The sequence below is a fragment of the Stegastes partitus genome, unplaced genomic scaffold (assembly GCF_000690725.1).
Source record: "Stegastes partitus isolate 25-593 unplaced genomic scaffold, Stegastes_partitus-1.0.2 Scaffold1694, whole genome shotgun sequence".
NCBI lineage: Eukaryota > Metazoa > Chordata > Actinopteri > Pomacentridae > Stegastes > Stegastes partitus.
The window spans coordinates 96,184-112,159 of NW_007579425.1; the positions used below are offsets into that span (position 1 = coordinate 96,184).

General features: G+C 39.4%; 1 protein-coding gene across 1 annotated transcript in view; it reads left to right on the plus strand.

Moving 5' to 3' along the window:
• ppfibp2b (PPFIA binding protein 2b) overlaps positions 1-15,976 on the plus strand; it is a 90,705-nt gene that overhangs the window by 21,392 nt on the left and 53,337 nt on the right. The window contains 2 exon segments of the mRNA XM_008301644.1: positions 2,781-2,894; positions 14,847-15,017. Of these exon segments, the coding sequence (XP_008299866.1) occupies positions 2,781-2,894; positions 14,847-15,017 (285 nt within the window).

The following is a 15,976-nucleotide window of genomic DNA, read 5'->3' on the forward strand; positions in this document are numbered from 1 at the left end:
ATTCTGACTTCCTGCTGTGACTGAGCGAGTCGCCGGTCCGTCTGTGGGATCAGGAGAACACGTGTAATCCTGCCACCGAACTCATTTCAGGTTATTTCATAACAGAACAAGTCCGGACAGTTTCCTCCTCAGCTGTGATGAGGCAGACGAGATAATTACAGAGCTGCATCAGCACCAGCAGCTCCGAGGCCTTACATTCCTCCGCTGGTTTCCACCTCGGTGGGTTTGTTTCGCGCTCCGGGGAAGCCCTCTGCTCCTCCCGCCTGGGCAGCCCCGGCTCATAAATCCACAGAGCTGGCTGCACACACACACGCCCACGCAGCCCGAGGGCCGCTGTGATTGGCCGGAGCCGAAAAGGTGACGGGCCGCGATTGGCCGCAGGTGGCCGGGCTCGTTCCTCCAGACTGCAGCTTTAACCGACGGTTTGTGGTCGTTGCTTCACTTTCACCCGCGTCACCTTCACGGCTGCTGCTGCTGCTGCTGTCGAGTCCGTGTTGACATGAACACGCCTCGCTCAGGACGCTCACCTGGTCGTGTCTGAGCAGCTCACACAGGTAGGAAGCTGTGGTTTCAAACTTTCTCCCAAGTTGTAGGAGGTTAAACAGTTATATACCTGCTGCACTGTAAACAACAACAACAAACAAACAAACAAACAAAAGAAATCTGTTTTTTTTAAAAAAGAAAAGAAAAGAGAAAAGAATCCTAAAAATCCGGCAGCAACGTTAACAACAAAATATGTTTAAAATAGTGGAAATAATTAGATAATTGTCATTTTAAGCTGATTTAAATAAAGTAAAACTGTGATTTTATATTTACATGTTGTAAAAGAACACATTACTATTATTTGTAAAAATACAAATAATTCTTCATAGTGTTGGGCTTTTTTTTAATAGTTAATATATAAATTCATACTTTATTTCTGCAATTTTACAAATTATCTGTCATTTAAAAAAAGGAAATCTACAAAATTATATTTTAACAACTTGTCTGCTATTTTTCAGTCCTTATATGCATAAATGCATAATTTTACCTTTAAAAAAATACAGATATCTTTGAAATAATGACATGATTTACAAATACCACAGTTTTTACTTTTTTTATTTTTTTTTTAAGGAATTAATAGTAAATTAATAATTGTTCTCTGTAATTTTAAAACATGTTACCTGTAATTTTTAAGAAAGAAAAAAAAGGAATATATTTTTTTGTTCCAACGCCTGATTTATCTAATTTTTGTTTCAAATCACAACAAATATCTGTGAAATCAAGTAAAACTGTGTAATTTTACCAGCAAATGATTTAAAATAAATTAGTTTTTGTAAAAATACAGTTTTCTTGTGAACAATAACAAAAGTTTTGACGTGTTTTGTTTGTTTGTTTTACATAGTGTAAATAAAGAATTAATACCTTCTTATGTGATTTTAATCATTTTATTTGTATCTTAGCAACAGTTAAAAAATATCCAAAATCCTTAATATTAATCCTTAATATACATCATTTTTTTCTTTTCAAAACAGCAAATATCTTTAAAATAATAATAACTATATATATTCTTTTTTTTCTGATTTCAATGCAGTAAAAATGTGGAATTTTACTGTAAAAACATCAAAGAACAAATAATTATTTGTAAAATACAGTCAATGTGTAAATAAATGCTTTTTTCAGATATAACTGAAAAATTCTGCAAAGCTATTTATATATCAAAAAAATGTTTTGCTGATTTAACCACAGTGAAAAGAGTCTATAGTCACACAGCTGTAAAAGAAAAAAATTTAAATAAAAATACAGATTTTTGATGAGGACATTATTCACACTTTATATATATATATATATATTTACAGTCAAGTAGAAAATTTATATTTTTTTCTATGAATTTCTCTATCAAAAAAAAACACACACACAAAAAGAAACCAGAGAAAAATCTGTAAAGTAGCAGTAAAATATTTTAAAAGCTACTGTTAAAGCAGTTAAATGGGTTCTGTTCGTCGCCTCTGACTCTGTGGTTCTGCTCGGCTCATTGACAGCGTCTTCTGTCATTAACTCGGTTCTTCTAGTCGTCTCTCCGTCCAACAACGTGTCGTCTTTGAAACGTGTGCTTTAAAACACGCTGAGCTGAGAATCTGCAGCAGTTTGAGACGAGACGCTGCTTCGGGGTTTAAAACCGGAGAATCAGCTGCTGTCGGATGGAGTTTGGTTCAGTCCAGAGGAGCTGCAGCGACTCCAACGGGAATCAGATTAAACGTCAGACGTTCCTGATCGACGAGCTGCCGAGGAAAAGTCATGAGTGTGTGTTTTAGAGTGAACAGAGGGAAGAGAAGCAGCAGATGTCTGTCAGGTTCTACCAGAACCCAGACGTGTTCTTCCTCCTAAATGTCGATCTGCTGTACTGATGAAGTTCTGAGGCTCAGAAATGATGGAAAAAGTCCATTAAGGTGATCAATCTGGACCCTCCTCTGTGGACTTCAAGGTTCTGTAACTCTGGAACATTCACAGAAGCATTTTGGACCAAGTCTAAATATGTTTTGGATAAATTTGGAGTTATTTTGGACAGTTTTTGCATAATGTTTTGAGTCTTTTGGTTTTTTAAAAACTCATTTTGAGTAACTTTGGACAAAACTTTGACTCATTCTGGACACGTTTTGGACAGCTTCTGAATGATCTCGGCCACATTTTGGATCATTTTGGACAAATTTGATCCATTTTAGTCGAATGTGTTGAAGGTAAAAACTCTTTAAAGCTTCATTAAATCTAAATCTTGCGTCACTCTGATGATCTCCTTTCAGGTGAGCGTTCTGACCGACCAGGTGGAGGCTCAGGGAGAGAAGATCAGAGATTTGGAAAGTTCTCTGGAGGAGCATCGACAGAAGCTGGCCTCCACCGAGGAGATGCTGCAGCAGGTAACACACAAAACAGCTGCCATCATCTGACTTTTCAGCATCTGTGACACACACAAAAATATTAAATGTGATCAACTCAGCAGCCTCCAGGTTGCTGATCTGTCAAATATGTGTTCAGTGTTGCTGCTTTGAGACGGTTAAAGTCAACAAACTGCATCCAGATGTTCTCTTATTTAGCGGTTGGATTTCTGCGCATCCCAGCTGCTGAACAGGATCTTTATGTAAGCGAGCGGTTTAAAAAGTACCGAGCTGTGACTGTAAACGAGTAAATAAAGGAGCGGCTCTGTGTTTTATCGGGAGGTTCCTCTGATTCACATCTGCGGCGACTTAACAGGCGTCAAAACAAGAAGATTTTAGGCTTAAAGCTGCTCAGATCAGACGGAGTTTACTCCTACAACAGGACCTTTTGGATTTAACATCAGCTTTACATTCCACCGAACCCTCAAACCGTCTGTTCCTGGTTCGGTCCGTCGGTTCTGCAGATTTGCTTGACACAGAAATACAGGAACAGCTGATGCGAGGCCAGAGGAGGAGGAGGAATGTTTGGTTTTCCTTTCTAACACCACGCTGGTGGTCCGCTCGTGTTTGTGTGATTCTGACTGTTCATCACTAACAGGACTTTACAGCCTGATGGATGTCTAACAGAGAATCCAGCTGGAGATCAGGAGGACGTACGAGGAAGTTAACAGGAGACGTTGGTCTGGAGGTGGTTTTAAAGGCAGACGGTGGAATTAAAGCGACTAACGCTGGTATTATAAATGGATAAACTGCTGCATCACGTCTCCTGTAAAGGGATAAAGATAAAGAGGATTGTTGTTAACGTCGGATCAAGTTTGTGTTAAACTGATGCTCCCTGTCAGGTTACAAAAAAGGCCTTGAAGGAGTTATTCAGTAATTTGAACAAAAAATAACAAACGTTTTCTGTAATATATAAGCGTGCAACATTAGTAATGTTAGATTTGTGATAAACTATATGACATCATCTAATCTGCAATAATACAGAAGTTAGCCAGCAGAAGGAAAGTATGTATGAATATCGGTATAAAGACTAACTGACTTTATGTTAAACTAAACACATTACGCTAGATTAGCTTGCTGTAGCACTAGCTAACTAGCTAACTTTATGTTAGATTAATCACATTATGCTATATTAGCTTTCTATAGCTCTAGCTACCCAGCTAACTAGCTGACTTTATGTTAAACTAATTACATTATGCTATAGTAGCTTTCTGTAGCTCTAGCTAACTAGCTAACTTTATGTCAAACTAATTACATTATGCTATATTAGCTTTCTATAGCTCTAGCTACCCAGCTAATGAGCTAACTTTATGTCAACCTAATTACATTATGCTATATTAGCTTGCTATAGCTTTAGCTACCCAGCTAACGAACTGATTTTATGTTAAACTAATCACATTATGCTATATTAACTTGCTGTACCACCAGTTAGCAAGCTTGAATTCTTTGCTACAGGTGCTAGTCATCTATGCTAATTGGTGATTTGACATTTTTTTTTATGTTCTGTATTTAAATGTCAGAGATAAAAAATTGTATTGAAGTTTTACGTTTTGTCCCTAAAGATCAATTCAATCTAAATTAACTGTAATATAAACGTAATAAACTGTCAAACATAATTTCTGCATGTGCTAGCTAACATTTATGCTGCAGTTAGAGTCAGAACAACATTAAAATGTCAAAAATAAAGTTCATCTGATGCATAAGTAAAACATTTTAACAGATTAAAATGATTCCTAAAGTCAGGAGGATTAAAGATTTTACCTTTAGCGTCGTAATAACAAAGACGTAGCCTGCTATCGTTTAATTAACCTCCAAATGTTACAGCAACTTTTAATATAATAAAAATCATAAATCATATAAAGTCATATACGTGCTGCTGTTGACCTGAAAACCCACCACACGGGTCAACCATCGAGTTTGTTCTCATTAACTGCAGACAAACAACGACCACGAGCAATAAATCATGACGTCAGGACGCTAATTGCAGGTCTGTTGATGCCAAACTGTCTGAGCTCCTGCACGAAGCAGAAAAGCTGTAATTCTCTGCCTGAGGTTTAAATCCCGTGATGTTAGCGTGTTGACATGTCATCGTGAACACGCTGACGCTGTGTTTTCTCTGCTGAAGCTTCACCTCGCCGAGCTGCAGACGAACATTACTGTGAACCGTGCAGTGAATCTGGAGGGATTCCAGTCACGGATGAACTTATTGTCGTCACAAACAGCCACAAATTGAACTGTGAAATGGTTTAGTTGTCTCAGAGTCAGTGTCGCACAATATTAAGTATTAAGGCTTTTAACGGACGGACCAATGAGGAAAACATTTACTGCCTTCACAATGAAGAGCTCCACAAAATCAGCATTAATGGTCATTTTACACTCGACCAGGACTGAAAATAGTTGAAATGGAAACTTGATTAAAGCTGAACCCAAAAGTCGAGTCAAAACACTGGATTTAGAGTCAACAGGACGGAGTTTAAGATGCTTGTCATGACTACAAAAGAGTCAAAGTGGTGACTAGCTTCTGGCCAAACAGGACGATATTCATTGTGCGAGTATTGAATGTAAATCAAGTTTTTTTCGTTTACGTTAAAACTGTTCCGATGTCTTCAGTTGCAGAGACCAGTAATCCTTAACCGGGCCAACAAACTGCATTTTAACCCGTCATTAGACATCGTTTTAGCGACGACGGGTGCTGCTAAATGATTCAAAAGTCTTCGTAGACGGCGGTTGATTGACCATCTCAGAATCTGTTGAAGCTGTAGGACTCCAGGACTTCAAGAGGTGTGGACGTCTGAAAGTGGCGTCTCGCTCAATTTTCAATTCGCAAGAGATTCATAGAAAGTTTCCGTTGGGTGAAAAATAATGAAAATGTTGGAATTTCTGCTAAAAAAAAATGGACAGATGTCAGTTTCATATCATTCCTACAACGTTTCAACAGATTCTGAGACGGTCGAACAACCGGAGTCGACACAAACACAGAAAGAAAGTAGGGTTTAGGAATAAACGCTTAAAACCACAACTTTGTTCTTAGAGAGTGCTATTAGTCATGGAATACTTGGACAGAAATACTACTAATATTTTATTATAAAGTGTGATATTACCTCATTATAATCAGCAGCATTACTTTTTCTATTCCAGTCATATCTTAGCTCACCTATTTTATTTCGGTGTTGTGTCGGACTTCTAACTTATCGCTTTTCTACTTACTTAGTTTTTTCCGAGGAAAATCGGGCACGAGAATGTCCTTCAGCATTAATATACCTTATTTCCATTTTACTTTGTCTTGAATAAACCGTTAAAATCCCTAACTTGTGAGAAAGTACTGTTTGGGTGGAACCCTTAAAACTATACCTACCTACAGATCCAGTAGCACCGAATGTGGAGAACTTCTTGATCAAACCGTTAAATCCGTAACTTGTTAGAAAGTATGTTTGGGTGGATCCTTTAAAACTATACCTACCTACATGACCAGTAGTACCTCGTGTGGAAAACTTCTTGAGTAAACCAAAATGTTCTCTTCGACCTCCCACCCCCTGATCAGAATCTGAAACCCGCTACTCCTAGACACGTTGCTGGTGATTCTCTGTTTGGGTGGAACCCTTAAAACTATACCTACCTACATATCTCGTTGTACCTAGTGTGGAGTACTTGTTAATTAAACCGTTAAATCTGTAAGTTGTTAGAAAGTATGTTTGGATGGAACCCTTAAAACTATACCTACCTACAGATCCAGTAGCACTGAATGTGGATTACTTCTTGATCAAACTGTTAAATCCGTAACTTGTTAGAAAGTATGTTTGGGTGGATCCTTTAAAACTATACCTGCCTACAGATCCAGTAGTACCTCGTGTGGAGAACTTCTTGAGTAAACCAAAATGTTCGCTTCGACCTCCCGCCCCCTGATCAGAATCTGAAACCCGCTGACTCCTAAACACGACGCTGATTATTCTCTAAACTCTGAACGTCTCCAGGTTGTTTTTCTTGACGTCAGCGATGAGTCCGACCCACGAGGCCTCCGCTGACAGAAGCAGCCACTGTTTGGATCCTCAGCAGCCTCTTTGTGCTCCTTGTTGTCACCACCGGGGGATAAAAAGCTCCTCAGACCCGAAATAAAAACCCACAAGACTCAGTGACGCGATTCTGCTTTATGCAACCGGCTTTTATGATCCAATAATTATCGCCGTGCGCATCGAAAACACTCAAACCAGAGTTGTTCTGGTGTTCGGCTGGAGATATAAAAAAAGCAGGAATTAGCAGCGGTTTGCTTCCCGGCTGACTAACAGGTGGTTCAGACTGACGGCAGGTCTTTTGTTTTATGGCGTCCGGCTGCAGCTGCTTTGTGTCGGCTTCAGCTGCTGGTCAAACAGCCAGCCGATACGAGCCGATACGAGCCGCTCGGTGACGACGTTGAAGGGAAAAGATAACGGCGGCGTGACGTTTGCGTGTCTTAAATCTCCTCAGTATGTAATTACAAAACCGGTCTGCGGGATTTAAAGGTCGCAGCAGAACATTTACACAGAAACATCCAGCGGTTCTATCTGATCAGATTCCAGTTGTTTAGAAGACAAAAAAAATAAATCCTGAAATCGGATTAGTCCAGTTTCAGTGTAGATCTGGATCAGAACGTTTGAGTAGAGCTGTGATATCTCTCTAAAAAAAAAATCAGGATTATTGCAGCAGAAGGTTTGTTTCAGGCTGGATTTCACAAACGAAGCAAACCAGGTTTTATTAGTGTAGAACTTTATCAGGCGCTCGGGTTGTTCAAAGTCACCTTCACAAGCAAAAGGTACGAGATGAAAGGTACGAGACAGCAGAACGCAAACCAAATAAAGCAGAAGGTAGCTGGAAAGACACTGCAGAGAAGAATTAAAACTGATTCATTAAAACAGCAACAAAAAGATAAAAGAAATAATAAAATAAACTACAGTGACAGTACAGCATTAATAATGTACTGCACATATATAAGTATCGTAGTATTTATATGTTTTACTTGATTTGTTTAATTGTAATAAAGTAGACGTTCCGACTGGTGCTTTCTTAAACATCTTCCTCCAGTGTTTCTACGTCACTTTTAGTTAAATTTAGCTAATTATTCTGACGGAAATTACACGTGATTAGTTCAAAGGCCGTTGGAAAGTTGAAAACCTTTCAGTTTTTACAGCTTAGATAACATTTGTTTCCAAACCTCTGGAGAGTTCTGGCCTCAGATGGTCGAATCTTTATCGAAACACAAACTTTTCTTTCTCTGTCGCTGTTTGTGTTTCTGACGATGGCGACACGCAGCAGTTTCTTTCCCAGATCGACGAGAAATGACGTTTGTGGATGTGAAATATTCGGGGCTAACAACATCTGCAATCACAACAACAACAACATCAGTGTGTTGTAGTGAGACGACACCAGAGGGAATAAACCAACCGCAGAGATCTGCTGCTGCTGCTTCCTGTGAGAACCGAGAAAATGTTGAAGCACAAAACCCTGAGTCAGCACGAAGATATACAAACACACAGAGTACACAGATGTACAGGGTAGTACAGTGTAGTATTATGTTGTACAGTGTAGTACAGTGTAGTATTGCGTAACACAATATTGCATGGTGTAGTACAATGTTACACAGTGTCGTATAGTGTTGTGTAATATAGTGTAGTACAGTGTAGTAGATTGTAGTATAGTGTTGTGTACTGTAGTACAGTTTAGTACAGAGTTGTGCAGTGTAGTATTGTGTAGTTTTGTGTAGTGCTATGTTGCATAGTGTAGCACAGTGTAGTATTGTGTAGTACAGTGTAGTATTGTGTAGTGTTGTGTAGTACAGTGTAGTATTGTGTAGTATTGTGTAGTGCTATGTTGCATAGTGTAGTACAGTGTAGTATTGTGTAATATTGTGTAGTATTGTGTAGTACAGTGTAGTATTGTGTAATATTGTGTAGTGTTGTGTAGTATTGTGTAGTGTTGTGTAGTGTTGTGCGGCGTTGTCGTGCTCCAGGGATCCTCCCACTCATATTGTCTCGCTGTGACTGAACGTCCTGCGGCGCCTTTATTTAGACTCATAAATTACTGCACTGAGACGTTTGTGTGTTTACAGTGTTCTGGTTACACAATGTCCTCGACAACACACACACACACACACACACACACACACACACACACACACACACAGAGTAAGTCAAGGCTCATTATCTTCTGATGTTTTGATGCTTTCGTTAAAAAAATGAAAATAAAAAATCGACTTAACTTCATCCATCATTGGCAGAAAATCCTCGTTTTCAGAGCTGCTTTAGTTTCACTGTTTCTGTAATGACACTGACTGTTTGTGGCTGTTTTAAAATGTTTTGTCTTTAATTTTTAAAACCGTTAAAGTTCAATTTTAGATTCAACAAATGATGTTTCATGCGTTTCATATCCTAAACGTCAACGTCACGTTGACGTCATAATATTCTGCACAAACACTTTTCTGTCCCTCACTGGACACCGTAACACAACTGTGACAAAAAAACAGCACATTTCTCTAAAAGAATGAGTTTTATAGCTGATTTAAATACAGCAACACATTGTAAAAGAACAAATGACTATTGATGAAAATTCTAATTTTTGATATCGATGTGTGCGGCTATTGGCCTTTTTTTGTGCAGTTAAGATAAATTAATACTTTTTTGTAATTTCAGTAGTTATCTATAAACATTTTTCCGTCTTTAATATTCACCTTTTTACTGAAATAACCTGAAATATCTGTTAAATAACATTTTTGCTATGTTGACCAATCAGGACTTTCAGGGAGCGTTGCCGGAGCACTGGGAGCAGAGCGGTTACGTTAACGTGACGACGGGCAAATTTAAATTCTGGACTATTTTTGGATTTTTTTAGATGCTCTTATCAGTCGCAAGTAAATATTCGAGTCGTTATCGTTAAATTATCAAGAACAGTAGAAGGACTGGAAGGAAGTAATGTTTTAGAGCAAAAGTAAAGTGAAGTGTCAGTGATACTAAGTTATCGTTAAACTTTTAACTTTAACTTTTATCAAACAGTAGAAGCCACCATGAGACTGCATGCACACAACAAAGCTAAGAGCAGGTTACAGCGTCATGATCGTCATCATACAGAGACGATTTGAACACGTCTATCTGAACGTTTCTGCCTCGGCGTCACCTTGTTTTGCTTTTGAATTCATCCATTTCATTGATTTTCATTCTGCAATTTGAGGATAAACCTGAAGAGAAGCATTTTTTTAAGGCATCCTCAGGAATAAAAACAATATAACAACACTTCTGTAGCTCCTTCTGTCGGTTATTTTCATTTTTAAAAGTCACTCTTCAGATGCTAAACTCTCTAAATCCAGATCTAAGTTCCCCTGACCGACTCTTCCATATTTAACTCGGCCAGCTTTGGTTGCGGCCTCTTTATAAACGCCGCGGAGACGATAATTTGTCACGTGTTGCTCCACATAATTAAAGGAAAGCAAACGCGCGGCAGCTGAACCGCAGCGTCCTGATGAATTACCTCTAAACATGGCAGCTTATCCTGCTGTAAGTGACACTGGTGTTAGATTGCAAAGCGACAGTCAGCTGCCAGAACTAAGCAGATTTTCCCGGAGAGGCTGCTGAGCTGCAGTGATTAGAGGGTTTTAACTGTCTGTCTGTCTGTCTGTGCTGCTGACACAGTTTGTTTATCATGTGACGGTTGCATTCGGGTGCCGTGGTGTCACTCTGTGGTCGAACTTTGAGGTTCACATGAAAAACTGTAGACCGCTGTGTTTTTTTAGACAGACTTGACACTCTGAACGGCTTCTCTGGTTCAAATCCTCTCATTGATAGAAAGGAAACACTGAGGAGTCTCATCTAAAAGCTATGAAATGAATTATGGTGTTCCTCAGGGCTCTATTTTTGGTCCTTAGCTTTTTTTAGTCATACATGCTGCCACTTGGAAACGTCATCAGTTACGCTGATGACACACAGCTGTATGTTAAAGTGTCTCCTAGCAACCAGCCGATGCACTTTTTTTTTTTTAAAGTAATTTTTTTGGCCTTTGTGCCTTTATTTGACAGTGCAGTGAGAGAGAGACAGGAAAGTGGGGGAGGACATGTGGGAAAGGGTCATGAGCAAGATTCGAACTCATGACCTCCATATCGGGACTGTAGCCCTGTACATGGGACGCCAGCTCAACCCGGTGAGCTATAGCGGCGCCCCAATGCACTTTTTAAGTTTATAAGACAAAGTCCTGGATGGTAGATGATATTTTACAGCTCAACCGGGACAAAACTGTGGTCCTGCTCACTGGTACTAAAACGCTGTCGTACTTATTTTTGGGCCAACATCAGCACATTCATAGCTGTGAATTAAGCTATGAAATGAATGGTGGTGTTCCTCAGGGTTCTATTTTTGGTCCTGAGCTTTTTTTATTCATACATGCTGCCACTTGGAAACGTCATCAGTTACGCTGATGACACACAGCTTTACGTCAAAGTGTCTCCTAGCAACCAGCCGATGCACTTTTTAACAGTTTATTAGACATAAAGTTGTGGATACTAGATGACATTTTACAGCTCAACCGGGACAAAACTGCGGTCCTGCTCACTGGTACTAAAACTCTGTCGTACTTATTTTTGGGCTAATATATCAGCACTAGCTGTGAATTAAGCTATAAAATGAATGATGGTGTTCCTCAGGGCTCTATTTTTGATCCTGCACTTTTCTTCAGAAGAATCTGTGTAATACCACTGATATGCACAGTATTGTTATTTCCATCCAGAAGAATTTGGACAATATGAACTCGCACTTGTGTATATTTTTTTGTTGATATTCAATGCTAATTTCGTCACTGTGGAATTAATAAAGGCTCATCATATCGTATCATATGTCAAAACTGCAACTCTGACATTAAATCCATGTTGACAAGTACAAAGTTTACAAGTCAACGTGGACCCACACCTCAATATTGAACCCCACATTAAAAATACAATCAAGGTGGCATTTCATCATTTGAAAAACATTTCTAGATTGCGTTTGGTCCTCTCTCAAGCAAACACAAAGATGCTAATTCATCATTTTATCACATGCCGGATTAGTTGTTGTAATGCTCTTATATCCGGTATCCCTAAGGAGACGGTACTTCCACCTCAGCTGGTTTAAAACTCAGCAGGGAAGTGTTGAGTTAGACCAGAATGGAAGCAACACAATACACTCATTTTAAAGTATCTGCACTGCAAAACTCTACACATTAGCAGACAGACTACATTTAGATTCAAGCCTCCATGTATCAAGATGTTGTGGTTTCAGGTTTTCCAGCTCATGAACATCTCAGTAACACCTGGACTCAAAAAGTCTGAAATTCGGCTGTTGACAACATAAAGACGAAGTAAGAATTGAGCTTAAGAGGATTTTTTAACGAGTTGAAACCATTTTTTCCCCATATGCATTATTTTGCACACATGAAACGTCTCTGACTTTTAGAAAAACCAGCACCAGCGGTCATTTTCATCGTGCTCGTTCCAGTCAAGTGTTTTGAAACTGTGTAGGCAGGAGGGAGGAACAGGAAGGTGTTGAGTTTGGTTTTACTCCACCTCAGAGATCGTCAAGGTTTTTCACAATAGGAGTATACACATTCACATTCCTCTTAATGAGTCAGTCGGTTACTGACTCACACTGTAAACTGGCCTTTTTCCTAAAATAAGTTACATCCCGTCCCTCAAAACAGTCAACAGCTGCTCTGACCAGCCGCCGTCACACATGTGAGCCTGGAAAGTTTACCCAGAATGCACTTTGTAAAGTTTCCTCTGGTGAATGATCAGAACCAGAACCACATCCAGGGTACCAATGATTGTTTCTATGACTCTATGTCACAGACATTAAACTGTTCACACCATGACACATCCCATAATACTGATGCTACCAGCTGCTTACAGAGGAAATTGCTCAGAAATGGTCCAGAATTACTCAAAAATTGTCCTAAGCTACTTTCAATCTGTCCAGAATTTGTTCAGAATGACAAGAAAAAACGTTCAAAATAAATTTGAATTTTCCCATATTTTTCAAAATTTGTAAAACTGACAAAATCCAGCTCACAATGACAAAAAATATATTTGAAAATGGCTTTAGATTTGTCCACAATTACTTAGAAATGATTCAGAAAACTATTCTAAACTTCCCCAGAAATGGTCAAAATGGCTCCGATTGACCAAAATAATCCCAAATTTATCCAGCGTGACTTAAAATGTGTCAAAAAAATAATTAAAAATGTATTCAGAATGACATGAAAAATGTTCAAATGATTCAAAATTTACAGAAAAATAGTGCCTACCAATATTAGATCCAGTGTTCAGATGGTGACACTGGGATGGATGTGAAACTGATCTGGTGTCAGGTTCTAGCAGAACTCAGATGTGTTCTTCATCAAAATGTGGTCAAATTACATACAAATTGTCCTAATTTACACAAAATTGGTCCCAAACTCCTCAAACTTTGTCTAAAATGATGCACAAATGTCAAAGAGACATGAAAATTGTCTAGAATTACTCAAAAACTGGTGAAAATGACTCAAAAATATTCATAATGACTCAAATAATTGTTCAAAATTACACAAAAGTTGTCCTAAATTACTCCAATTGGTTCAAAATGTAACCTTTTTTTTTGTCTTCAGACTGAGACTCCTGGATGGATGTAGAACTGATCTGGTGTCAGGTTCTAGCAGAACCCAGATGTGTTCTGAGGCTCAGAAATGATGGAAACAGTCCATTAAAAAGGACAAATTTTGATTAATCGTGGATCATTTTTGAAACTTCTTGGACAAACTTTGTCATTCTGCACATTTTCAGTCATTTTGGGTCATTTTTAGGTCATTTTTTTATCATTCATTGAGTGTCGTCGATAGTTTTCATGTCATTCTGAACAACTTTTCTGTAATTTTGGATCGTTTTTGAGCCATTTTGGATTTTAAAAAGTGTGAAATATGTATATTGGGTACATTATCTAATAAAACATTAGAAAAAAAATATCAAGAAAGTGCCCCAAAAAATGAAAAAGTGTCTTTAAAATGTTTAAAAATATGCCAAAAAATATTCATAAAATCCGTCCAAAGCATCAGACTGACATATTATTAAAATATGATCTACAATATTAAAATAAAAAAAAACCCAACGAAAAGCACAAATTCTAACAAATTGTGAGGAAAAAAATAATAAAGTTCCCCAAAATATAAACGAACAGTGTCTGTAAAATGCAGGTAAATAATCATCCAAAGAATTTAAAGGAAAAGAAAAAAAGAAGGGCTAATATGTTAAATAAATATCCAACAAAATGTGATTAGAACACAGAAAAACGTCATAAAACGTCTGAAAAACTGAAATAAGAAGTGATCAATCTGGACCTTCCTCTGTGGACTTCAAGGACCTGGACCTCTGGAACATTCACAGTCTGAAGGTAGAACTCTGGTCAGTAGATAAAGGTGCTGCAGATACAGAACCAGATGTTCTGAGGAGGTTCTGGGGGGAACTTTTCCAAATTCAGTTGACTCTACATCTAATGACCTCAAATCTTTCGGCACCATCTGAACCCGGTTTATCAAACTTTTCCATCTTTGTTTCGTCCCGACACGAAAGCTCCAAGAGAGTCGGAGGCTTCATCAGCGGCGAACCAGTGACTCAAGTTTGAGTTTAGAAAAGAGGAATGAGGATGAGGAATTGAAAGTAGCTGACAGAACCAGACGTCACGTCCAGCTCGGGGCTCGTCCTCGATGCTTTCTTCTTCCCTCTCATACCAAAGGAGCCCAGGGTTGTATTAATAGAGCCGTGCCAGGCCTGTGTCTGGGTATATTTAGCTCCGTGGGCCCCGTCGGCCGGCTCTCAGTGTGGGAACAACACTGGGCCAACGAGCTTCCTCCTCGCTGACATCTGTGGCTCGACTGTAACGGCAGCTTCAGGCTCACGGAGAACATGTCGTGTTGTTCCAGGAGCTGATGAGCAGAACTTCCCTGGAGACCCAGAAGCTGGACCTGATGGACGAGGTGTCCTACCTCAAACTGAAGCTGGTCAGCATGGAGGAGAAGCAGCCGGACGCTCAGCAGCAGCAGGACGCCGCCGCCGCCGCCGCCGCCGCCGACACCAAGCAGAACAAAGCCGAGGTAGGAAAAGCCCCCAAAAAAAAACAAGTTTCTGTGTTTTTGTGCTGAGTCGATGCTTCAAAAAGAGCCAGAAAAAGCGCTGAATCCGTGACGTGGGGATTAACAACTAGTGCGGATGAAAAGTTTCCCTCCGCTCAGGCTGTCGTGTTGAATTAAAGCAGGATGAACGTGCACCACAACACACTGGGCAGCGGGCCGAGCCCAACACCACAGCACAGATTAAGGGGAGTTAATATAGCGCCGCTTTTAATATCTCTGCTCTTGTTGGCGGCGATACAAGATTCTCACATCCCCGTGATCGCACCTAATTACGTGGATTAGACAGAAACAGCGTCTGGCTTTTGTTTTCGCTGTTTCTCTGTGAAATTTAAAGAAAATTCAGACGTCACGTTCATTATGTCACATTTACACTAAGACAGGAGTTTAGACTGAGAGTCTGCTGAGCAACACGTCGCTTAGAAACATCTAGTGCTCACTTTTATTGATTGTTATCACTCACTGACAAAGAACGCCACTTTTCTGTTTGGTTGTTTTCTGCTCCGGTAACATCTTTCCTCACTGTGGCTTCATTTCTCATAAAGTCCTGCAGCTCCATGAAAAACACAACAACCACGATAAAGGAGAGGGAAGTCACAGATGTCTTCTGTGCAGTACGACCGTTCTGGTTTCATAAATCATAAAAGCACAGTCGTGACTCGATAATCCGACACTAAATGTGAAACCTTCTTCTGTGTCAGATATCAAGGCTGTCGGATTGTCCAGACGGAGGTCCAGATACGAGGAGGACTTGATGCTGGAAGGATCATTAGTTGTTCATTATTGTTCATAGTTGTCATAATAACTAGTAGGGCTGGTCCCAATAGAACTTTTTGGGCCCAATTAATGATGAATATCAGAATATTCATCCCGGTCGGGGGACACTTCCACCCCGGGGCAGCGCTCTGACGGGGTGGAAGTGT